The following is a 27,032-nucleotide window of genomic DNA, read 5'->3' on the forward strand; positions in this document are numbered from 1 at the left end:
TAAATTGCTATGTGGATGTATGTATAATTATAGAAGAATCTTTCCTCTTTAAAATCTTGGTTGAGTTCGTGCTGTCCTGCCAGTAGCTAAACTGGTGAAGATCTTCTGCAGTGTCTGAAGTAATCTGGTCTTATTGTGGCAAACGGAGCATTTGCCCAGCAACTACTATGTTGGGCTAATGTTGAAAAGTGTGAGCACTTCCATTTAATTGAGAGAGACAGAAAAAGCGAGTAAGAGCTTGTGACAAGAGGAGTTTTATCTTCTCCCTCCAGCCCGGAGTTTATATCTATTCTTCATTTCTTGTTTGTGGCCCTCTCTCTCCAGCTCTAATAACACTAATTAAACCATTACCCACTTCGAGGCCCACACCAAACCCTAATTGGCTTAATCATCAGTGTGTTTGCCAGGTCGTGGCCTGGAGTCCCAGCCGTTTGGCTTCTTGTCACCTTTGGCGACCAAGCCGTCCCCCAGTCTCTCATATGTGAATCAGGGCAAGTTAATGCTTTTATGGCTCATTCTTAGAATCCAAGCCATGTAAGGTCTCGGGTTCTCAGAATAAGCCGCACACAGACAATGATTATGGAATAAACACAGTGTGAATGGTCGGTCATAGTCAGATACTAGGCCACTGTCACGGCAGATCCCTGCTAATGCAGCAGGTCAGGAAGTTCATGCCCCGCAGGTTGACCGAGGTCGGAGGAACTCAAGTTTGTTGACACGGCTCACGTTATGACACCTTTGCCACTTAGACAGAGCCTCAAACACACACATTGCCTCTGCTGATTACTTATTTAGTTTAAAGACATGTGCTGATGTACTCTGGCCTATTTGCGTGCCTTTACCATCACGCAAACACACACACACACACACACATACACATGCCCTCACTAACCCCTGTTACAGTGGTGCGTCACAGCTCTGCTGCAGACAGGACTCACATGACAACTGATTAGGTTGCAGCAGAATGGTTAAAACTCGTGCCGCAACTCACGCTTATATCCGGTGTTCATTTATTTGGTGATACATTTTTTTCTTTATTAATCGATTTGTTTCTTTGTGCATGAAACATCAGAAAACAGCACATAGAAAATCATTTTACAATGATGTTTAACAGAGGCAGGAAATTCTTACACCAGAGACGCTCCAGTCTGTGAATATTCAACATTTTTGCTTGGTAATCTATTTAAATGATGTGATAATAAAACAAGCAAAATAGTCTGCGATTTATTTTCTCCTCACTGATTAAGCAACAGATTATTTTAGCGTTAGTTAAGAGTGATCTACCACAGTTGCCTCCACTCATTTAACATTTCTCTGGTCCATTTCTTGTGTCATAGTTGGAAACCAAAGTTCCTATAAAAGATTATGAAAATTCCATGTAATTATTAATCTTTCAAATGGAGTTTAAACAAGCTGAATCTCCTGAAAGTTAAGTTCCAAAAAAATATTGTTTTGTCTGAGTCAACATATGAGTTTGGGATTTGTTTTGAGCTCTCAACTGTACTTTGTGGCTCCCGTTCGTATACTCTCTCCGTACTCTCTGACACGAGTCTCACGTAGGTGGGAAGAGAGGTTAGTGGTGTATTATGCCAGAATTATTTTAAGAAATAAAAGTTTCACATGATACAGTTTGTCACATAGCACAGCCCTACCTCACCTAAATGATAAAATAAGAAAGATACCTTATGTATGGGTAGTGCACATTCATCTACTAAGAAAAATACGTAATATTATTCATTATATAGTAGAGCAATTAGATAAAGTCATAGGGTTGAATTTTCCTTTGACTGTCCCAAAAATATTAAGATTTAATACAGCAGCAAAGTTCTTTCATTCTTTTTTGTAGATTGAAAATAAAACTGTGTAGCTGACGGAGGTTTTTCTCCTGTTTTTGAATGCCTTGAATCTACAAATGTTTCGACAAGGTTCTGTGTAGCGTGTTCTCTGAACAATTTAGACAATAAGGGAAAATCCTGCCTCCATCTGAACAAGTTGTACAGCACAATGATAAATGTACTGCATTCTTTTTTCTCACGTGAATTACTCTACCTTGTATTCATATCCTGGGGTTTAATTCAAAGCAGGAACTTCGATTCTTCAGAGTCTATCAAAGCATTTGAAAATACTCTCACTCGCAGTGTTTCTTTGACTGTAGGATGGTGAGGGAAAAGGAGGTGAATGAGAAGAGCTACAGCGGTGCACATATGCTGCAGGCTTTAGAGCAGGGGTGGAGAACTTCTGGCCTCCGAGGCACAGACGGCCCACAGGACAATTCATAAATACAAAAACAGCAACTCAGATGTACAAAAACTCTTATGGCTGGTTTTTCTCTCTCCCTGCAATGAAAGGAAATAGTGAGATGAACATGCCCTTCGGCTGGTTATACAAGTCAGGTTGCTTTATGGCGACGTTGAAGAAAAGTTGATGGAGAATCTTGTGTTTTGTAAGAGTAAAAAAATAAAAAAATAATCGTTTAGTTGGAGTAAAAAGCGAGTCAATTTGTAAAGTTTGAAGGAGCCACTCATGTTGATGAAACAAATCTGGAGCTTCATTGCAGCTGAACTCTGGTGCCAAACAAGCAGCTTTTAGAAGACGACACTCTGACAGAGACAGTTTACATTCATACCAATATTCCAATATTAATGTCATTATCTGCTTGACGACCCTGGGCTGTGGCGTCATTTTATAGGACACTAAGTACAGTTCCATTAATCTTCTTCCAGAGCTAATCTGTACATTTCTCACTGTTGAATTACTTTTTTTTTTATATATTCCTTTAGGAAACATGAGTGAAGAAAACAAGAATTAAAGATTGTATCACTTGAGCTGTTTAACTGATGATTAATCTCATTACGGGTGGATGAAATGAGGGTGTTCCTGTGGCCCAGTGGTTAATACACAGACCATAAACTGTAATCACAGTTGGTTCAGACCTTTGTTACCTTTATTCTCTTCCTCTGTTCTATGTCTCTGTCTACTTTTAAAAATGCAATACTCTAAATCTACACATTAATGTCGGTCAGTACGTGAGACCATACCACAGCAGTGTGTTACGGTTTCAACATCAATACATATTGAACTTGGGTTACTTTATTTTATAGCAGCTTGACTTCACAGCCCTCCTTCCACCTGCAGATGCTTTAATGGATGACTGTGTCAGCAGTGACTGATGAGTGTGTGTTTTTTGTGTGTGTGTGTGTGTTTCCAGATTCAGAAAAGGATGATGGTGAGCCAGGGAACGGGATCGCTCAGTGGAGACTAAATGAACAGCTCTTTCCCTGTCCGGTCTGTGGCAAGGTGTTTGGACGACAGCAGACTCTTTCTCGACATCTGTCTCTACACACAGGTAAACACACACACACACACACACACACACACACCATCATTATCTTATATGCACACCGCTGCCGAGCGCTGGCCATTCATTTGCATGTTTTTGTAAGGGCATAGATGTTGTGTGTGAGCATGTGCTAGCTGCTGCTGGCCACGATAAGTAAATAAGGTTGACTAGACCAGATTACCCTTACTTTAAAGAGATTACTGCCATGATTAGGCTCACTGGGAAAACTGCCCTTCTAATTACCCTGATATAAGGATGTCTCCCAGAGTATCACTCACACACACACACACACACAGACACAGACACACACACAAACATAACTTCTAACGCAGCTACAATTTGGTCCCTCTCAGACATGGGAGACCTCCTCAGGATGAAGCTTTACACTCTCCCGAGTCCTGATTATTACACCGGCTTCACTAACTTATGTTGTCTTTGGTCCCAATTGATCCATTCTACCCCATTACTGTCTTCTGTAATCCCTCTCTCGTTCCTTATTAGGAAGAGAAATTAATGAATACCATTTTATCTGAAGCAAATTAATGATGGATTAGAAATTAATGCAGCCTAGTTGGTAGAAGCAGACCAAATCACTAAGTGCACAAATGGAGACTCGTGTTCAAAATGCCCCCACACAATTGGACATGCTCTCACATTTTGCGTGCACACACCACACGATACACACACACACACCATCTGAGCGTGTTGGCTGTGAACAGCTTGGCCACACCACAGAGAGCAGAAGCAGGGGCATATGTCAGTGTGATGGTCTTTTTGGTTTCCCCGGCGACATAAAGGTTGCCTGGCTCCATGTCCTTGGGGCAAATGGTGTGTGTGTGTGTGTGTATATGTGTGTGTGTGTTTGATGGGGAATTAAGAAGATGTGTTATTATGTTGATTTGTTTTGGGATAAAATGGAAGATTGTGTTTGTGCATTTAATTTTTTTTTTTAGCTTAGTTCTATTTGCATTTTAAGCTGCTCAAAATGTGCCTGTTGGTGCGTGTCATCTTTACACAGCCGCCACTTCTCAGTCAACCAACTGTTTGAGAAAATCGAAGGATACACAGAGAGAGATTTCTATATTTATAGTTGGACTAGTCACCATTAAACCATTCAAAATGTACCTTTTGGTTTGTGGTGTTCAACAAATGGCACAAAGCAGCATTTTGTGATGCTACCCCATCATCAATGTGATCATGTGACGTCCCTGAATGAGGGATTAGGGTTCTGGTTGGTCTCTGCATCTCCAGGGATCATTAGAAATAGAGCCACCATGTTTGAAGTCGATTGGATAATCGCTTGTTGAGAAAATCGAAGGATAGACAGAAAGACAGAAAGTCAGACAGAGATTTCAAAATGTATTTGTCGGATATTGGTCCGAAATCAGGTGAAATTATGTTCAAACACGTCTCGAGTTATTACCATCTTGTGACTCTGAAAAGTTGATTTTGTCTTCCTCTTCCCGGGATCAGAGTTACAGCTGGGGTCAGGGGAAGGTGAGGCAGGGTTAGGCATTAAGTAATTAGGTTTAAGCTTGCTTTAAAGGCTTGGTGGCTGAGGGCAACTTAATGAAATATCATCTCAGGTAATGTTTTCACTAACCCAGGGTCCTGTGTCTGTGTGTGTTGTGTTGCAGAAGAGAGGAAGTACAAGTGTCACCTGTGTCCTTACGCCGCCAAGTGCAGGGCTAACCTCAATCAGCACCTGACCATCCACTCTGTCAAGCTGGTCAACACGGACGCTGAGCAGATCGTCAGCGCCGTCACAGCCGACTCTGCTGAGCGCAAGAACTGCCCCTACTACTACAGGTAGTAAGAACAGAGCAAAACACCACTCTGACCTCTGCCCCGTCTCAAACCGCGACTGGAGATGAGAATGGAGCTTGATCACACCATTTTGGATCAATCTGTATCTGCTGTTCGATGTCCAATTAAGACCTGATATATTTCTTCATTTAATTTTTCCACAACTGCTCTGTTTTATTTGTCTATTTTCAATTGTTGTGAGCCAGTTATTTAGACATAAAAGACATTCTGGGAAATCTGCTTATTGTCCCAGAGCTGATTCAATATCCCACTCATTATCTGTTTGTTCAATTTGAATCTACAGTCAGGAGACAGTTGGCTTATTTAGCATAACTATTAAAAGTTAGAGAAACATTTAACAGTGCTCAGTTGTAAAGTTGAAAAAGTGGGGAAAATACCTGCCTGTAAATGCAGCTATAAATCTCATCGATTAAACATTATCTCTTGTGACAAATGATTGCATTGAAACTAAGTCTGGGTGATATGAAACTCCTAATTGGTTTTAATGATCTACCTCATATTTGTAAAATGCGTCACTCGGGAGCTAAAATAAATAACAAAATTGACATTTACTATGATAATTCATTTTTTGATTTTGATAGTCTTTGGCCATGTCACCCATCTCTATTGTAAACTTCACAGTGATGTCTCCTTAGTGACTTTAAGATGTTTTTGTTGATTTAATTTTAAATTTTGACCACACCCAGGCAAACAGTCTCTTTGACTTTGACAGCTTCTTGGCCGTAGCGTCATATACCATACACTCTATATACTATTCTATGGAGAGAGTACTACCAGGCCTCTAATCTACATCTTGACAATATTGCAAATGTATTTCCCCAAAATATCTCCACAGGAAAACTGTAATATTTCATTTTACTTTATCAGTTTAAAAGATGCGAATCAGCTCTGAACCATTTTATAATTAATGCAAACATAATGTCACACTAAAGCTGACTGGCCCCCTTCTCATTCTCACCATCCTCCTTCCTTTTTCCTCTCTGTTTTCTGTCCAGCTGCCATGTGTGTGGTTTCCAGACGGAGCTGAACGCCCAGTTTGTCAGCCACATGTCGCTCCATGTGGACAAGGAGCAGTGGATGTTCTCACTCTGCTGCAGCGTCTGTGACTACGTCTGCATGGAAGAGAATGACATGAAGAGCCACATTAGTACTGGACATGCAGGTACACATTCTTCAATAATGATTGGCAGCCCACTGGTTCCGAGTGACAGCATCAATAGTCAATCAATCCTGTCAGTGAAAAGAAGATCCAGTTATTTTTCATCATATTTTTTCAGTGAATCAATGAGCTGCTTTGTCTGTAAATTGCCCGGAAAATGCCAGTTGCTATTTCTTCAACCCCGAGGTGAAATTTTTCCTTATTACATATCACAAAGAAAGTATCATCCTCTGCACTACTGAGGAGCTGACACTAAAGCATGGTAGGATTTATAATAACCTTAAATATTAAAATCAGTAAATCCACTTCTCATTTTATCTGTAGTGTAATGTTGCAGGTTTCTCAAATACATTCAAACCCCAGAAAAATGATTTCCTGTGAGTTAAATGACTCTCACATGATTGAGTAGGTGGTAGCTCGCACATTGTGGCCCTTGTTCGCTGCTCAGAATAGAAATACACTGCATTATTAGGACAGTGACACATTTTTCTATTGTTTTAGCCCTGCACTCAATCGTTGTGTAAATTTAAACAATGATGGAGGTTAAAAAGCTGGATTTCAGCTTCAAGGGTTTGAAGTTACACTGCGTTTTTTATGATGATTTTACAGACTCAGGCCTTTGGAGGCAAAATGTGGGGCACAAAGACCTTTGAGGGGAAACTAAAGGATTTGGAGATTAATTTATAATAATATAAGTTCACTGTTCAAATACTTGATATGAAAGTATATCAGCAAGGACGCTGTGAAGTGGAGACATAACCATGTAAGAGTAATTTACTCTTGATAAACACACAGTTCAGTATCAGTTCAGAGGACACAGGGAAAGACGCACAGCAGAATTGGGTTTCACAAACAAGCCTCCTCCTCCACTCGACCTTCTCTGGACTTTTAAAGCTGCCGGTCTGAACCTCTGTTGGTCGATATGAGTGTTTTTGTCTAAACAGCTTTGTCTGGTTTATTGCTGACGTTTTGTTCTTTTGCTGTTCCTCACTGTATGTGTGCACATGTTGGTGGATGTGTGGGTGGGTGGGATTGTCCAGTGCAGACAGCTGAGGGGTCTTTCAGAGGCCACAGTGGCCTTGTTTATCTGAGAAGGTTGGCCCTTATCGTGCCTGAGGGGGAGAAAAATCAATAGGCCTTGGGTCCTTTGGAGACAATCTGGGTTTACGATGCCACTGTGGCCATCTTTTAAGTCTCTCAGCCAGGCTTGGCATTTATATCAGTCTCACACAAGATGGACACCACCAGCAAACACACTAGAGCGTCTCTCATAGTCACCTTAATTTGTTTTGCAAACATGCATTTTATTTTCTGCATGTGAGGATTTTGATTTGTTAAAGCCCAGCCCAGTTTGTTAAAGAGTCTGACCTGAGGAGGGTCAGGTGGACACAGCACCATTTAGAGGTAACCCTGACAGACTGTAAAAGCCTGGTTATCTGGTCAAATGCGTGGACACGCCCAGGCGAGAGATGGCAGAGCTCAGCAGGTGTTGCGGTTCAAGCGGACCCCCTGTGAAGTGCGGAGTCTGCACAGGGAGTGAGGGTTGGTTGGGTGCCCTTCTCAGTGGGGGGAGAAGATGGTGGATTATGTGACAGTATTCCTTAATATCTGCTCCTGGATTCTCGGGAAGACGAGACTTCTGCTTCTTCATTTTCGTTCCTATATCGTGAATGCTGCCGTGCTGTCTTTTTAGTTAAGGTATATTTCAAGGTCGAGGCCCACTGGTCCAGTGTCTTTTTTTTCTTCCTGCTTTTGCTTACATTCTGTGGCATTAACCTTTTAGATAAAGTAAGAAAAGGCAAGTAGATGCTAAATACTGCAGCAGTGGAGATAAAAGCTTCCTCAAGCTGGTTGAATACTGTATTCAGGCTGCGGCTAAGACTGTGCTGCGAATGACCCTGGTATATTTAGATTTGATTGAAGCCAGTTAATCATGTCTTCTCCCTCTGAACAATCCCTTGCATCCAAAATCATGAGCATAGCGTGCATGCAATCCTCTATTTTTTAGACTCAGCCGTGTTTGTGTGTGTGTATTAAAAAGATAGGTCAACCATTTCAGGATCCATGTAGCCTTTTCTCCCTCCTTTCACTCCCTCCTGAGTGAATGCCCTTTGTCGAGCTGTGCCCCGAGATGCTCCCGCCATCTTAGCTCCTTCGGCCATGACCCGCACTTCTCACCCCTCTTGCTCGCCCCCCTCCCCTTCTAATTCCCTCTCTTCCCAGTGAATTGCAGACTTAGAGAAGGGGATCAATAAAAGCACACTGCATGTTGATTGGACTGGCAGCAGGGCCTCAGACAGAGCACATGACTGTCGAGGCTGCCTGCTTCTGTTCTGTTTGTGTGAATGTCAATGTGTGGTGCACATAACGATGAGGCTCTTGAAAGAGATTTCTGCAGGTGTTTTTAAAATATCTTTCTCCTGGGTTATCCTAAAGCTGTGGAACTGATTCAGTTTTCCCATAACATTGCAATTCCATTATAATAAAAAAAGATTTCTACCTTTCTGTCCTTTTGTCTCCAGGTTTAAATTCAAGAAGTCCCCTCAGTGAGACCAAGAGCACTTCCTCGTCCCTCTCGGCCCTCAGCGATTCACTCAACAGTTCGGAAGGTGGAGACCTCGCCCACGGTAACGAAGAACTCAAGAGCCTGCTGGCCCCGCCCTCCTCCACCGGCAGCCAGTCCAGCTCCGGAAGCCACTCGGGATCAGGAACTGAGGACAAGTCTGACAAAGGCAAGAAACCATTTTTCACTTTATAATTTTAAAGCTCCACAAAACTTAGCCATACTGGGTAATAATACAAAGATGGGGGGTCAGGCGAAAACAAACATCTTCACTCATTACAAAATATACCAATTCATCAAGAAGAGCTGCAGAACATTGTAAATGAACGTTACATGTTGAGTTCATTATCATAATTGCGTGTTTTGAATAATGTTTCTTGTTCCATTAGAGAGGCACACCACCAATTTTTACTCAGGAAGACTAATGTACTGGAGCAGGATGGGTTTTATCACGTCTGACACCTGTTTTTCATTCTGACATATACAGTTTTGCATCTGTCGATCAACGTGCCCACTCCAAAGTTTTTATCAAGGGCCTGGCAGAATAAACTCTGGATAACTCCGGAGCAACTCACACGCACATACTGGCACCCCAGAACATTTCAGGAGATTATCCAGAGTTCAGCGCATGTCTGAAAGCGGCTTGATAAAATGGTCTCAGGGGTTATCCAGAGTCGGCCGGGAAGACTACGAATGTATAATAACAATCAGTCTTGCAGAGTCTTAAGTTTAAACAGACTCTGCTTAAGAAAATAACAAACCCTAAAAAAAAACTGACTCTGTCTTAACTCACCCTCTTATCCTCCTGCTGCTCTCTCCAGGCTTTGAGTGCGTCTTCTGCAACTTTGTGTGCAAGACGCGCGGCATGTACGAGCGGCACCTCCAGATCCACCTCATCACGCGGATGTTCGAGTGCGACGTCTGCCACAAGTTCCTCAAGACGCCCGAGCAGCTGCTGGAGCACAAGAAGTGCCACACCGTCCCCTCCGGAGGGCTCAAGTAAGGAAAGCAAGTACAGACAGAGGTTCCTAACTCCGCCCATCCCTCCCCCCTCCCTCACCCTTCACCCGCTCAACTCACCGCACTCAAAAACACAGCAATCGACAGCAAGTGCACGTTCACGATAGAAGTATGCTATCCCAGAATATTTCAATTTGGCTTCATTTCGATAAGAGAAAAGTTATATGTAGGAGTTTCAGGCATTCTCCTAAATGCACCATTTAAATATAAAATAACTTACAGGATTTATAAAAAATAACCAGCTGATTTTATCATTGTTCTTTTTAACAAGAGCTTTATTTTTTGGTGCTGGTAAACTAAGCTCCTTAATAAGGTAGAAACACAGAAACATGGTCTATTTGAAGATTATTCTCATTGCTTCCTGAATCAGTTAACCTCCCTTTAATGTTCATTATCTGCAGCCAGCTAAAAGAAGTGATACAAGCTGTAGTCGTGCTCTTGTCTCTCTCTTGTCTCTTGGCAAGTGTAACTTATTAGACAGTAGTCTGTGGGCCTGCAGTGGCGGCTCTGAACATAAGGGAGAGTGGAAAGGAGATGGAAATTGGCTTCCCCTCAGGGTCTGTTGTTCCACTGCCCACAGCTAACAACCATGCCAAAGAAAAAATATCTGATGGAACCTGCATTTCAGAAAGTCATTTTTTCCCCCGAATACAGATCCTCTGTATATTCTACTGTGTATTATGTAAAATGTGTTGGCACATGAAGAAAACAATAATTTGGAAGCGACTGCAGACAGTCTCTAAACTCAAATGTCAGATGATTTACATTTGTAACATCATAGACTGGACTCAGACACAAGTCGCTCCAAAACTAATGCAGGCTATCAAGCCTCAGACATCAAATGCACAGAATCCATCTTTTGAAAAAGACTCAAAGGGAGAAGCTTTTCAATACATTATCCAAATGGACTAGAAAAAGGCCTCTCCATATAGAACCAGAATGGCACTTGGAGAGGAACCAATAGTCCCTTTATGAAACCACATTTAAATTCAGATAGATTTTCATCAAACGCAGACAAAACGATAACAGAAACACTTTATCTTCGCAGGTTCCTTAAATTAAGACAGTTCTCATAGCTCTCACGTTATCTCAGCGACTTATTGGTGGTTGATGATTCACTCTTCAGACCAAACACAAGACAAATGAAAAGCAGAACTATATAAATTACATTGTTTCCAGCACGAATGTCAGTTTGAATGCTGTGGTTTCCTAATCGAAAGTTAAGAAATAGTAACAACTAGTAAAGAAAGAAAAGATTAATACACACAACTGAATGAAATTGCACACATTGAAGAAGTAGATGATACATGAGGATTTTTTTTCTTTATTAAGAGCCATGAGCTTTTCCGCTGGAAGCTCCATCAATCCATTTTAAGAAAAGTGATAAACAACAGACATACATCGACCTGCATATAAACCACGGTATATTATTCTATAACCTAATGCAGTCTTATTTTTCCAATACTGACTGTTTTTTTTAGCTCTTGTCCCCTCCCATGCTTCCCTCTCCATTCTCCAGTCCCCCAGGAGCCTTTGTTGTACTGTGACATGTTTATGTCCCATTTCAGGCCTGTCAAGCGAACGTAAAGCCCATCTGTTGACCTCAACACCCACAACACACACCGATCATGTTCTTAGTCCAATAACAATAATGTATTCTCACACATTCAGGGTGGGGTTTTGGATTAAAAAAAATACATGAACACATTTTCCCTAAAAGGTTAAAGAAAGAAATCGCACATGTAGAGCATTTTGTAAAGATTCATTTCAGGTTACACCAACCATTTCCTTTTTTTGGTTTGAGTTCTCATAACTCCAATCTGTACATCTGCAGACCCATCGAATGTCATTATGATTACCGCCTCATCTCGTCATAAACAAAGATCTGTGTTCCACATCTTTTTTCTGTGCGGTCATCGGTGGAGTTAGGATGTTTGCAACATGTGTGGAAACGGTAGCATTTCACTGAGCGTTAACCAGGAATGCAGCAAAGTTACACTTCTATTAAATACACAAATGCTGAAGATAGCAGAGACGCAAACACACAAGAAGCCCAGTCGTACCCCAAAGATATTCACACAGCTTCTTTTAGTCATTCATTTGAGGACTCGCTTCTAGCTGTAGTGTGTGAGTGAATAAATAAATGTAAAGGAGGGTTTGTAACAGTTTTAAATGTCTCTTTTGTCTGCTGTGAATGTTTTTGAAGCCAGATTGATTTCTTTAAGGCAGCATTTTAAAAAGGGAGATAAACAGGTTGTGGCTATTTTCATTCTACAGAGGAGAAAGAGAGAGAGTCCTTTTGATATTCTTTGTATTTAACTTTATCTGGAATCTGCCTTAACACAATGTCTCTGCTGTATTGTTTAATCCTGCATAGGGCTGGTTTTACAGTCTTTTAATGCCACATGTATATTTACTGAAAACAACAGGCAGGTTTAGCCAAAGTGTAAAAGTTAATGGACGTTAACAGGAAATTGACTCAAATTTCCTGACCTCAAGTCCAGAACAAGATGTTTTGTCCCAGTCTGGCGTGTATACACTTGAGCAATGTGAAGTGTTTTTATATATGTAGGAGTGTGTAGAGAGGGAGAGAGGGCCTTGACCATTTTTCGAGGTTTTTCTGAGGTGATTCTGTTCTGCAGGGTTTGTGAAGCGCTTTGGGGCCCAGAGCAGATGAAAGGTGCTATTTAAATGTAAGTGCCACTCCATTCCTTCATTTCCCTTCATGTCCTTCTGCTCCGATCCTTTCTCCAGCCTGTCAACCCTCCTCCTCTCCCGCCCACACACACACATATACACACACAGCTGATCACCTCAATTCTGCCATCATTAAACTGCCACACATACCACCATGAGCACACAGAACTCTACATTATACACACTTTTCCTTTATCTGTCCTCCTCCTTTTCACCATTTTGTGTTATTCAATTTCAAGTCGTGTTAGGTGGTTGTGAAACGTACACTATGCCAACAACTGTCTTCTGCTTCTGTGTGTGTTGTGTCCCCCCCCCCTGCCCCGCTTCCCTTTTGTTGCATTACCCAGGTGCCCTTTCTGCATCTACTCCACCAATCGTCCAGCGGCCATGGAGTGCCACCTTAAGACGCACTGCAAGATGGAGTACCGCTGCCGCATCTGCCAGGGACTGTGGCCCGACCAGGCTTCATTGGAGGCCCACATGCGCGGGCACCGCCTGGGCAACCACTACAAGTGTGAGCAGTGTGGCTACTTGTCCAAGACGGCCAATAAGCTGATCGAGCATGTGCGTGTGCACACGGGCGAGCGGCCCTTCCACTGTGACCGCTGCTCCTACAGCTGCAAGCGCAAGGACAACCTCAACCTGCACAAGAAGCTGAAGCACGCGCCGCGCCAGACTTTCGGCTGCCAAGAGTGCCCTTTCACCACGACTCACCCTTTTGTCTTCAGCCGCCACCTCAAGAAACACCAGAGTGGAGGAGCGGGGGGACTGGACGAAGGCTTAGGAGGAGAGGAGGAAGAAGACGAGGAGGCAGGAGAGGAGGAGCTGCCTTTCGAGGGAACATCGCCGGGGGGCTCGTCGTTGCAGAAGAGTCACGAGAAGTTCCTGTTCGGCGGAGGAGGAGGAGGAAGCAGCGGAGGGAGTGGGAGTAACAGCCCCCTCATGAGTCTGACAGCATCCCAGGCGCTCCAGTCCGTTGCCCTGTCATTCACACTGGGCAAATCCAAACACCTGGACGCCAAAGGTCCTCTGCACCGCTTGGTCAACACCACAAGGAACCCCGGCAGCTCGAGCAGCATCAGCCCCTCCCTCTTCCTCCCCTCCTCCCGCCACATGTTCGAGCAGTACAGGAACTGCGACCGGGCGCACCTGATCCCCCTCACCACCCTGTTCACCCACAACAGCCGCTTCACATTCCACTCGCACCTCCACTCCAGATGGCGGCCCGCCACAACTCCTCTCCTCTTCTCCTCCAACTCGGCCTCCCCCTCCCGCTCTCCCCCCTCACCCACCTCCCACAAACACTCCTTCCTGGCCTACCTGGGACTGATGGAGAGGGCCAAGACTGTTTGACCTCGCCCACCTCCTCCTCTCCTCTCCTCGCTCGTTCCCTCACTTCTCGGACGGTGGCGTGAATGACACTAGACCACTGCATCGGGAGCAACATCTTTTCCAATCAGACCAGCAGAATAAGCTGGACCAGACAAACTTATTAAAGAAAAGAGGAAAAAAAAACATTTATAAGAGAATAAGGCTGTACATGCTAAAAATGCATTTATATCAAAAAGCTGCTTTTCTTATCAGTTCTATCAATTGAATTATTACTACTTCAGCTACTACTCTCTATTACCTTTTTGTTTTCTGTTTTGAAAAGTCTGAATGACCTGGACCCAGTTGCATTATCTAAGGAAACTAACATATCTCAGTTTTATAGATCTTTTTTTCTTTAGTCGTTTGATGAGATAAAAAGTCGAAAAAGAAGAAACAAAACTTGCAAATGCTACATTTTAGTGCATTTTTGTCTATTGCTAATATGCATCGAAATAGCATGCCTGTTTCTGTGTTCCAACTAGCTTTGACGTCATTAGGAAGCTAAAGTCGAGATATCCTGAAGTGTTAGCGGTGTGACCGAACCAATGAAACGGCATGCTTTTCATTGGAAAAGGCACGTTTCCAAAGCAACGCCTCAAACCACGCACTTACCTTATTTATCAATCTTGTACAAAGTTTTGTAGCCCCTCCCATCTATTTGATTTCTGTTGGTCTTTTGTATAATGGTGAAACCATATTATGCATAGCTGCTGCCTGATATCACTTCTGTCTCAGAACATTTCTTATTTTCAAGGGTTACAAGCTCATTTAATTTTTTTTTTTGGTCTAAGCTAATAGAACAGAAAATAAGCTGTGATTATGTAAGTATTCAAATCTGTAAATTGAATATATTCAAAAAGACCCAACAGCGCAAAGAAACATTTTTATTTCTAACAATTAGACTTATTATAAATGTTAAATCCCTCAGACAACAAATACGCCATAATGTTCTTCTGAGACCGAGTGGATATCAGCGCAGGTTCTTATGCAGAACTGCGTCTCACGCACCTGTACTTAGAAGAGATATATGAGATAACTGTTTTGTGGTGGTGACCGGTGTGGGTCAGCGAGCTGCCCACAGCCACGGTCACCACAGGCCGATTCAATGGTGCTTTTTTGAGCTTTTTGTAATTTTTTGTGTACAAAAAAATAGAAAAAAAATCTGTTCCAAAATGACTTGAATGAATGTATTTTGGTTTATGTACATGGAAAAAGAAGCGACGCCGAAGTGTGAGCAGGGACGTCCTCTGTGCAGGTCAAGGCGGGGAAGTCGTGTGTTTGGTGGCCTTCTGTGTCCTTTTCTTTGGTTTTTGTCATTTTTACATTTTTTTACTGAGCCTTTTACATCATAATAAAACGTTTTCTACTAACATCCATAGCGCACCTATCGGGATGAGAGAGAAGAAGAAGCTCCTGTAGGTGCGACGCTGAAGCGAAGCCGTTCACACGTGCCGCATTAGACGGCTTCCGTTAGTCTGGCTGACTCGGTACTGCTCGATACCCTCCCTCCTGTCGACCTTTTGAGTTTTTATTGCACTTACTGTAGCTACACTTCAAGCCAAAAGCACTTAAATCTTTTATTTCCCTTTTTTTTCTTCTTTTATTAAGTGCAAACTTAGATCCACCACGTCACCATAATGTGAAGTAGACAGTCATCGCTGGAAATGACTCAATCAAAACCTCCCTTAGTTTCACATGTAGACATCTCTCTGCCTCCGTACAGAGCCCCCCCTCCCTTAAAGTCAGCCGAGGAAAAAACATTTTAATCTGTAAATGACTTCTTACTTCGGAGAATAAGGAATGGAGCATTTTACAAAGTCGCTTCCATCAACAAAGTCCAATTTATCTTGATTTAAGGATACATTTTATTCTATATTCTGAGTTTCAGGGGAAAGTTGTCGTTTGCTAAGCTGTTTTTATCTTTTTCTCAGCTGACCCTGAGGAGGGGGGGGGGGGCCCCATAGCCTCCGTGAAAACCGGAGGAAGTAAATTAATACAAATTGCATGAATTAGACAGTGGAGGTTAAGCTCTCCCTGGGAACTCAAGTCCCAGGCTAAATTGTGATCGCCAATTTTGCACAGTGCTGCACTTTTTGATTATGAGAATATGTATTTATCCATTTGATGCTCAACAAGAAGAGTGTGTTTTGTGAGGTGGGGCAGCGTAGTACAAGCGTTTTATTTTTTTGAAAAGCTTTACCCGTCATCAATCGTGCTTGTGTTCCAAGTTGTCTTCAAGCCAAAATCCCTTATTGTAAAGGGATTGTTTCTTTTCTTTGTCATTTCCTCTCTTTATTTTGGTCTATTTTGCTCATGTGTTTTGTTACAATGACTCATTGTTGCTTTTATTTTTATTTTTCTACTTAAATCTTGTCAGAAAAATGTTGATTGGACAGAAAACATGACTTGTCAAGACCAAAATGTAAGTCGCGGCAGGATGTGATGTTAGGATTGAATCCGTCACGTCCTGCTCCGGAGCGATGTCTTCGATTGTCTCCCTCTTTACACTGTTTGATTGTCCCTTTCTGCTCGGTCAATGCCTGGCATGCTGTCTCTTGAGTGAAAGGAGCATCCCTCCAACACACACACACACACACACTCTCTCTCCTTGTACTATCTATGTTATCTTTTATACTCTAGTGCCACTTGGTGGAAGGAAACCACCTGAGACTTCTGAGAATAAGTCAAACTAATTGTCAGGGTCCACGAGAAGAAAGAAGCTGAAGAGAAAAAACGAGAATGTGTCCGCTCTTGACACCTTTTTAAAAATGTCTGCCTTTTAATATAATCATGAATGGCTGCACTTCTTTATGTCCCCCGGGTTCGAGTGTAATGTTTCAAAAGGCAACACGGCTCTTATCCGTTTAAATATTAAAAAATAACAGTATTCTTTTAAGCACTTATTCTGTTTATTTTGCCCGATCGTGTGCAGCACAGAGACTTTTTGTTTTTGTTTTTGAAGCTTGACTACCTTTTCGGCACTTCAGAGTATGCATGACATTGCCCTCGCTCTTGTTCTTCAGCACTTAACTGTGTTTAAAACTAACTCCCTCGGTTGCATTTAGTTAGCATCAGCCTGCACTGTCCTACAATCAGTTAGCTTTACGTTCGGCTCTGTTTTACGATTAGAAAAGGCTCAACTCTCTTTTCTTTTGGCACTCGGTAAAGATGTGTATGTGCTGTATAAAGCTTTTTTTTATTACTCCATTGTTAAGGCTGTACAGGGTTGTGACGATAACTGGTAAATAGATCATTTGTACTTTTTTTTCTTTTTTTTTGGTTTTGTATTTGTTTGTTTTTTTATGTTTGGCATTATTTTATGTTCAACTTGCCAGATCTAAATGTAACAGGATTTGAAAGTAAAGCTTACATCAGATATCACGCCTGTTGTCTCCTTTCTCTTTGTTATTTTGGTTCAAACGGTGTCACAGCTTCACTGTGTTAAATATGTAAGTTTCATTATTGTAAGATGCTCAATGCCTCATACAAAAATAACCCAATAAATCAACCAATTTGTTGATTAAATATTAGAAAATTAGAGAACGCCACAAAATTCCAGCCAGTCAAGTATGAACATGTTTCTTTTCTGCTGCTACACAGGACAGAGCTCTTTTATTTTATATCAGTTTAATGTCCTTTGGACTGTCTGGACAAGACTTTTGACATTTCAGATTTAATTCAGTGTTGGGAAGAAAATCAGTTGTAGCTCTAACAGAGAGAAACAGCCCAGATATCACAATTCATTCTTAAGCAGAGTTTCCTAATATGATATTAAGAGAGAAATTCATTCGGCAGCACCAACTTAATTATTGGCGAATAGTAGTTGGATAAAACAATCTACTAAAGGTTCATTATTGGATAATATATTTAGCTTAATTTTGTTTCAGACAGGAAGGTTTTTTGTGTAACACATAGTGAACCACAGTTTTATTGTGATAAAACACACTGAAGAGTCAATAAAGGGCTCAGAAGAAAGGGAAAATGTAAACCTCTTCAAATCAGTGAAAACTCCATCTGCTGAAAAAGGACATGAAAGAGAAGACAACAATAAAACAAACCTAAACTCCTCCATAAACATCTCGTAAAAAAAACACAAAGGGAACGAAAAGTCAAAAACTAGTCGATAACGAGAGAAGACATAAAAATAACAGCAGAGAAAATGAGTTTGAGAGCAGACGTGGTTCAGCAGGGAGACGGTGACACGAGTTAAACAGAAGCACTGATCAGCTTTGAGGGACACGGCATCGTCTAATCCATAGCGCTGGCGAGCCATCATAATAATAAGGAACAGGATCTGTCATGGCGTCTAGCTGGTGTTTTTATTAGACCGATGGGAGGTCTCTCTCTCGCTCTCCTCTCTGGGTCGTCGTAATGAAAGTTACAGCACGTTCTCGCCCAGCCAAAGGTTGGCTCTGCCTAATGAAAACAGATGAAGCAGAGATAAAGTGTTTGCTGACATTAAGGGACTCATTTATCACCGTTAGCCCCCGAGCTATAGAACACCTTGGTCTGGAGCTCTCCTTTAACAGGCCCTGCCTCACAGCACCCTGGTGGCTCGCCGCAGCCTTCCAGCAGCATCAGCGCCTCCATCTTTACCTCTCTCTATTTCACTCCTCATTTTTATTTTTTTTTCGGTTTACATCTCATTTGCAGGGTTTGTGTGGGTTACAGCAGGAAAACAAATAAATAGCCAGTTTCAAAGGAGCCTTATCAAATGTAAAGGATTTGGCAGAACCTGCAGGACCTCCACGTTGACCCGGGCCGGTTCAACAGCCATCCGGAGCCCGATCGCTCCTGTTGAGGGGCCGTGTGTGTTTTCATCTCGCTGCTCATCTCGCCTGTGTATTAATGAATCTTTTCGGCTGTGTTTAAAGCTGCTTAATTAAGTTCAAAGCAGCGCTCGGGGCCCAGCGCGCCGGCTCAGCTGACCTCCCTGCGAGTGGAAGTGTTGATTAGGAAGTGAGGAGACATGCAGGCACTGCAGGGGACGGCTATTGATTGGAAGGATAGAAAAAAAGCTCATTTGGATTTTGTGATTGGAATATCACACTGTACACGGGGGCAGTTTTTCTTCGTTAGCCGAGCAGAACAACACCAGCTCGGTGGTTTGGTGATATCGTCGACTGAGTGAGGAATTTCTGTGATGAGACCAAACGCCGGAGTTTTCCCTCATCCCAATAATAGCCCTTCACCCAGGCCCGAGCTGTCTGCACAATGTCGACCTCTCGACACCACCTCACCAAAGTTGGCCGCTGTCGATCGATAGCGTGTTAGCTTTTTGTTTGTAGGTTCAGGCTGCCTTGGCTTTATTACAGCTGCTGAGAGTCATGGGGGAGTCGTGCACGGCTTTGTGAGAGAGGAGCTCCCTCTTGTTTGCCAAAAGTGTAATCCCGCCGTGACCCGCCGTGACCCTGCCCTGAGAGGAAAGCTGCTTAGACAGAAGTGCGTGTCTGTGGGAGCTCCCAGCTGCCTGGCCTCCCTCTCTCCTCTCTCCTCCCTCTCTCCCTCTCTCTCTCCTTCTCTCTGTGCTGCTCACCACATCCACCTCGCTCTGGATCTCTTCCCTGTCCAGCTCCATGTTCATCTCTCCATCACACAGAGTCTCACCCTCGCTCCTCCTCCTCCTGCTCCTCCTGCTCCTCCTGCTCCTCCTGCTCCTCCTCGCCGCCCCTCCGCCCCTCCGCCCCTGCACCTTCGAGGTTTTTAGCCTGTGAGGGAGCCCAGCCTCTGTTAAGTGGAGACAGATCTCCTATTTATTTGCTCCAACAGAGAATACAAACACACAGAGTCCTGCCATGGACAGCCGTTGGGTTCGGGCTGTGGAGCAGGACCAGTGGTTCACAGGAAGGAGAAAATGAAGGAAGAAAATCACCTCTGGAATCGATTTGGCACGGGCTAAAATGGAGAATTAGACTCCGCTGAGGCTGCTCGCTGATTTCTAAATCTTTTCATCTTCGGAAAAAAACTCAAAAAGGCACAGAAATGGATCAGTAACTATGAGATTTAATGTTTATTCAGTTCCCAAAAAGCTGTAGAAGTCAGGAGAGGCAAAGCACGAGGCAGAAACAAAGATGTCAGAGCTGAGGTGCGCCTCTGGGAACAGCAGTTCCACGGGCCCGTGTGGCGTGTCACTCGCCACTCCGAGTTGGGCTGGACACGCATGGCGGGACATGTATTTACATGCATGTTTGGTGCCCGGCCCGGGGGGCATAGCATCACTGCCTGCCCGCCCCCCCGCTGCGCCGATTCCCCGTTCTCTAGGGTGAGACGTCACTCGGCGGGGGTCAGCAGCAATCTGATTCAGGAAGCACCGTGGGGGGTGTTTTTTGGGGGGAAGGGAGGTGGTTGGGGGGGGGATTACCCACAAGTCTCTGGGCCCGGCATATGCAGACTTAGGGCCGTCTGAACCAGCAGGGGGGGGACAGATCATACCCCCCTGCTGGCTGCACCCGCAAATATAAAGCCAGAGCCTGGCCACTTCAAACTGGATGACAAACACATTATGGAGGATAGGAGGAGGAGGAGGAGGAGGGGGAGGGTAGCGGTTCAGAGGAAGAGCGGCTCGACTTAAGGACGATGGTGTCTTTGAAATAGATCGGACACAAGCCAGCAAGTAAGACTGTAGCAGTCGGTCGCCTGTGACTCTGAACCTGAAGACATCGCCGAGCATCTCACGCGTGAAATCTCTGGCGCTCAGTCTGACGTGACAACACACAACAAGGATTTCTGTGAGTCGGGATCTGCAGAGGTTTGAAGTGAGGAGATTTTCCTCCAAGGTCAAGCCCAAACTAATCAGCCTCCTCATTCCCGTGGACGGAGTAATGGAGTAGAACAGTGACCCCCAGCCGACCCTGTGGATCCGCGGCAGGGAAAACTGACCTGGAAACCAATTATTAAACAGAATTATTCAAACGGAGCCGCCATTTATTAATAAACATGTGAATCACCCACAAAAAAAAAAGGAAAAGGAGCTTCACCAAATGTGAGAGAAGTTCCACAGCGACTGTCCCGACACCTTAAGTCCTGCAGGATAATAAGCTCCTTTTCCTGTGTATCCTAAAGATGATTTGTGCCGAGGGTTGATTACAGCCTGGTTAGCTCCCCTTAATTATCTCGTGCACTTGAGCTTTTAATGATTTCCATGATTCAATTATCCCTAACTGAATTCCTGTCTTCAATCAATTAAAGCCATAGCTGCACACTCATCCATCTTCCAATCAGGGGCGTCAGGAATCCCGCCATCCATTCTCATTTGTCAAGAGAGTGGGTCAAACAAATTAATAGAGATCGCATCCATCCACGTCCTTCTCCTCTTTCTCTCACAACCTTTTCCTGTTACTTTGGTTCCTCTCCTCCTTCCTGGTTGGTTTGAGATGGAGGTTTCTCTCCGTACGCCGTGTCCTCGACAGAACAGGTTGTGGTTGAATATTTTTTAACTTTTATTATAAATAGGAACGATGCAGGTCTCCTACCAGCCTGACCTTTCAGCTGCACAAACAACCGCTGTGCACTGCCGAGACCTCGTCGAGATACAGTGTCGTCTTTTATCTGGAACCCTTTTGTCCTTTTCCTTCTCGATGCCGGATGCTAAGGTGAGTGACGAGAAGGGGGGAGGGGGGGGGGGGGCACGAGCACTTAAAGACACCAACGCCCACTTGTGTACACAAACACACACAGTTTGGCACCATCTGCTGGAACCTTTACAGACACGTGAGAGAAATATTTGTAATAAAGTTGTAGCAGAGGAAGAATATAAAAGTGAAGAATATAAAATGACTCGCCCCCTGCCCAAAACAGGGGGAACTGCAAATTGCTCCAGTGAGATCAACAGACACACACACACAAACAAACTCATACACACAAACACACACTTCAAGGGTCCGTGGGAGCAGACTGGTTGTTTTTGACAGAAAACCAAAGGCATGTCTGACGGATGAAGGCAGCCCTGTTCAGCCGGTTCACAGTCGAATTAGAGAAGGAAGCAGCAGCACAGGAATGGTTGCCAAGGTGCCCAGATAGTCATTTAACCCTCATTGGTTGAAAGGGAAGCCGAGGGCAGCGCAGCCTTTTCACATGCTGCTCTTTCCATCCCCATTATCTCCCCTGTCTCATCCCCGCTCGCCACCAATATGGTTTCCTTGAAAGGGCTCCACATTCTTTTAAATGTAAATACCAAACTGTGCTCTTTCTGCACAGGGTGGAGCTGGAGATTAGGTTCTGAGGCTCCAGCTCCACCGTGGCTCTCTCTCTCTCTCTTCGGCAAAATCACTTAAACGGCAGCGGCGGCCGCAGAGCACAGCGTCTGGGCTGCTCTGGTCACATTGAACATCGGATTAGATCAAACAGAGAGGAGAAGCCCACTCGGCTGCAGAGGCCTTGTCCGAGCGTCTCGCTGTGATGGACTCAGAATGGCAAAAAAAACATGGCCGCAAACTTCAATCTCATCCCTCATTCAGAGGACGGCCTCCTCCGCTACATCCTTCCTCAAAGCCCTTGTGTGTTTTTTTTCCTTTTTGGACGGTGGTGAGCGTGCATTCCCTGGCACGATTTTCAATAGCGCTCCCCCTGGAGTAGCAGGGGAATGGCTATCGCAACAATTACACTGACAGCTCTTTTCTAAAGTGCACTTGATTTATTTGATTTAGCGAAGATTAATGGCCCTCCCTGGTAGCAGGCCCGGCTGAGCTGAGCAGTGAAACACCGGCCCTGCATCCCTGCACCAGCGCAGGTGGATGCTGCAGCAGATAATGGAATTGCATGAAATATATGCACACATCCAAACATGCGTGTGTTTATATATAAACTCACAAATCATCCCTGAGCATGTTTAATAAGCTGCAGCCTGTTTTCTTGTGCTTGTTTTTCTTCCTAGTTACTCCTGAAGTGAAAGATTAAATTGTCCCAGTCGTTCATCAGCTTTACAGATGATTACAGCCGACGCAGGTAAACAGAGCACACACACACTCTCATGTAATCAAACTGAAGTGTCGCTTTACGATGTACAAGGAAATGTAACTTTTAGATTTTATTTTTAATGTTTCAAAATGCAGAATTCCTGCCAATATAATTTTTAAAAAAATGCAGTTCACTGCAGCCTAAACTTGAATCAAATCAAATACTCGATTAAAAGATGGAATTTAGGAAACATCTGCCTAGTATTTGCAATTCCATGGTTGTTGTGGGTATTTTTTTAAGTAAAGTTTTTTCGATTCTAACTGATGAGAACTAAACAGCCTTGTATTGTTTTGTGGATATTTGTCAGTGCCTGTCTGTATCTTGTTTTAGTCTTTTGCCTCCAGGGTTAATAAAGTTGTATTGTATATATATTTATCTACACACTATTATACACTATGCATTATTATTTGTGATGTGTGTTAAACTGGGTTGTGGTTCCTTCTGTCTCACCAGTCGAATATTCATGTAAGATTATTTTCTGTCTAAAGAATTGTTTATTACCAGATCTCAGTGGACAACAGGCAAAAAGTTGCTTCAAAATAAACTGACAGTGCTTTGGTTCAAGTTCAAGTCTGTTTTACATTTGCACGTCTGTTTAAATTACTTCTTTTTATGCTTGTCCACACTATCCAATCAGTTCTTACATACTTATGTTACAAAGAACGTATTTGCGTCACACAGAGACAGACACACATGTTCCTGAAGCCGGCTGCTAGAGGGAGACACCTGTCCCTCCACCCCGTGCCAGATAGTGCTATGTCTGGCTGGCCGGCAGACAGTCGCCAGGCCAGCGGTCCGGTCCGGTCCAGTGAGGTTGGCACTGACGTCTGCCCATCTGCCCGAGTTGACACGCTCGCTCCCACACCACTTGTCCGGGAGGACGAAATGTGCCGTGGTGTCCTGGCAAGGTTCCCCGAAATGTCAACCTGGCGTGACAAACCCATGCCGGCCCCTTGGCCCTCACAGGCCCGGTAATGTGGGGCATCGCCCTGGAACAGACGAGGAGCCAGGAACATGCCACGGTAACAAAAACTGCTGATCGACTGCCGGGGCGCCACCATCTTGTCCAGGGTGGGTAGAGCTTGTTCGGTCAGGTAGAGGACCACTGTTCTCATTACTGCCTCTGAACCTTACAGAACTTGGCTATTCATTAGTTGATAGAGGCCGGCTGGATAGGAAAGAGATATCACGAGCAGGAGATGCATGTGGGAAACGCGCTTGGATCCTGGGCCGAAGCAATCCCATCCCATTAAATAATTATGAACGAGAGAAACTAACTTGCTCTCCTCTCACGAGCCAAAAACAATGGACGCGGAAAAGAAATAACATGCGGAACATATTTTCTCTTGTGTGAGCAGATGGTCTTGGAGGTGCTGAGGGTCTGATGTTGGCTGACTCTGTCCCACAGTCCCCTCAGGGCAGCAACTGTGAGTGGTCATTAACACAGGGAGCAGGCCATGCCAGGAGAGAGAGGGGACTAGCTGTAGTTAACAGCCACTATCCACTTAAATCCTGCTTCTCGGTGCTAAACAGGAACAGCTACAGCATTTCTCCCGGTTGCCAAAGCTGTGAAGGCAACACATCATGAAAAAAAGACATTGTTTTGTGTTCACAAAGGAGCAGAATGGAGAAAGGTGTGGTTCTACTCCACTGCGCCTCATCACTCACTTTTTCTGAAGCCGAGGTTATGGTGGGGGCCGCCTGGCACTTACCCATACACTGCAAATCATGGCATTTGTGTGTGCGCGCGCACGTGTGTGTGCACAGCGGAGCCGTGGACAGGTATGACAAGCTGACCTCCACATGTTACCATAGAGAGTGTGTGGCCCAGTGTTACCTGTCAGAACTCGGGCTGCCTGGAGCCCCAGAGCACCAGCTTGACCAGGCCACTGGGCAGCCAGAAATAATAGAGACTGGCAACAGGGCAATGAGGGGTCACACGGAGGCGGAGGGGGGAGGGGGGGGGGGGGGCAGGGACATGTGACAGGAGGACTGGTGGGAGGATGAAAGCAGGAGAGTGAGGAGAAGAAGAGAGGAAAGAGAAATTGAGGAGAGCTGTGAGGATAATGATGTGGGAGCAAGTGGGTCAATCAAGGAGCAAAGAGAGGAAGATAAAAGAGAGCAAAGTGAGGAAGGTGGCTGCTGAACTCTCTGCATATTAAGAGAAGAGAGCTCGGAATTATGCGTAAAGGCAGCGGAGGACGAGGAGAGGGAATCTGGCTCGTGTTTCCCTCGGCATCTGTCAGAAAAACCTCAAACCAGAGAAATGACGCCTCAGTTTGCACAGCACACACCAACTGGCATCATCTCCCCTTTGTTCTGTGGTCGAGCTTCTCCCAGCGAGTGGAGCACTGGAGCGTCCTCGAGGTGCAGCCGCTCGCCTGCAGAGATGGAACAGCTGAATTCACTTAGGCGAGCTTGGCCAGCAATTAAAGTGCCGGATTAAGAGTGATTGCATTTTGTGTCCTGAGGAGGCGCTGCCTGCCATCTTGAGAGGTCTCATTAACATGGCGGCCGTGGGCTGTGGCGAGCAGTGCCACAGGCAGTTAAAAAAATAATGGAGACATTATCAACCTTAATGTCTTGTACCTGGAGTGGAGAAGATTTTATAATCACTATTGTGATGGGCCACCGGCTGCCAGTTGGGCAAAAGGGAAAGGTTGGATGAAGATAACCCTTCTTCTGACCAGAGCCCTGTGTGTGTGTGTTTGATCAGCCACTACACGTGGGGAGTCTGAGCAGCTGGATTTCATTAATTGAGTGCTGGCAGCGCTCTGCTCTGGCGGCAGGGGTGAGTCACACTGGTGGGATTGGTCTCTCTCTCCCTGATATCATCTTCCAACCATAACTACAAATAATTATTCACTCAAATCCATTACTGGAGGTCAATCAAGTTCCCCAATCAGTTCTAAAGTCCAATTACTGGCGCCAAGGCTCTATTCGCGCTTTCCTGCAGATGGAGGCCTGGCCCACAGGCTGCCCAGTACATTACACACAGCAAACACAGTGGTCTGTGCATGTGCGGGAGAGCGGGTCTCCTCAGGTGGGTAATAAAGCAGAGGTACATACTGGTCCCCTGGGGGCGTCCTGACCGTACCATCCAGCAGACTTCACCAGGTTAAACAGAATTAACCCACGCCATGAGACGCACGTCGAATACCAACCACGACTCATCGCTCCACCGGAGAGAGAGCACGCACTCTGCAGCCCGGTGATAACATCCATCTGCAGCAGCTGATATAATAAGACATGTCGCCATAAGGGTCTTCCATAGAGAGGCTGCACGGTGACCCATCAGAGCAGCGTAATGAGTGGGGGGGGTGTTACATGCAGCATTCACACACAGACACACACTCTTTGCTGCCGCTCTCCAACCCCATTAGTGTGTGGCTCCTTGTGTCGTTTGCAGGCGTCCTGAAAGTGAGCCTGGAGGAACACACTCCTCACACACACTCATCTGTCACTACAGAGAGACAGCAGTGCAGCCAGCCGGGGGGGGAGCGGCTGGGCGGGCAACAAGGCAGGCGCTGTGCTTGTGTGTGTGTGTGTGTGTGTGTGTGTCTGTGTGTGTGTGTGTGTACAAGATGTGTAAGAGGAACAGGAGTCCTGTTAATGTATGTGAGTGTGTTGGTATGTGAGGAGCAGAGCAAACATGGCAGGGGGGGGGGAGAGGCTTTGTGGATCAGCAGCCCATGACCGGTTGTCACACTGCAACACATGCAGTACACACAAAGCCCCCCCCCCAGCCGCCTGGTGGGAGGGCCCGTCTGACATATCCCTCCGTGTGTCAGCCCTCCCTCACACTCTGATCCGACCAGAAGACAAACCCAGCTCCAGCCCAGACGGAACGAGAAGCAGAGCCCGGGCCACGATACGTCGCTTTTGTTTACCGACTTTTATAGCGGCTCCATTGTTCAGCTTGACTTCTGAGGTTTTTGAAGGAAAGCATTCTGACTGCTGACACAAAGAACGACTGTCAGTGTAGGCTCCTCCATTGAACATGAAATAAACCTCATCAAAGAGCCAGTCTCTGTCCTCTGCTTACATTCGACAGATCCAGTGAAATGCCAAACACATGTGGACGGGCTCAGTGTTTGGGC

General features: G+C 44.7%; 1 protein-coding gene across 1 annotated transcript in view; it reads left to right on the forward strand.

Annotated features, from left to right (window-relative positions):
- Positions 1–15,153, forward strand: part of znf827 (zinc finger protein 827) — a 47,653-nt gene extending 32,500 nt beyond the window's left edge. The window contains exons 9-14 of the mRNA XM_053417952.1: positions 3,209–3,346; positions 4,978–5,149; positions 6,163–6,329; positions 8,849–9,058; positions 9,711–9,888; positions 12,954–15,153. Of these exons, the coding sequence (XP_053273927.1) occupies positions 3,209–3,346; positions 4,978–5,149; positions 6,163–6,329; positions 8,849–9,058; positions 9,711–9,888; positions 12,954–13,959 (1,871 nt within the window). The 3' untranslated portion in view covers positions 13,960–15,153. The remainder of the gene's footprint in view (positions 1–3,208; positions 3,347–4,977; positions 5,150–6,162; positions 6,330–8,848; positions 9,059–9,710; positions 9,889–12,953) is intronic.
- Positions 15,154–27,032: the final 11,879 nt, after the last annotated feature.

The sequence above is a fragment of the Pleuronectes platessa genome, chromosome 3 (assembly GCF_947347685.1).
Source record: "Pleuronectes platessa chromosome 3, fPlePla1.1, whole genome shotgun sequence".
Classification (NCBI taxonomy): domain Eukaryota; kingdom Metazoa; phylum Chordata; class Actinopteri; order Pleuronectiformes; family Pleuronectidae; genus Pleuronectes; species Pleuronectes platessa.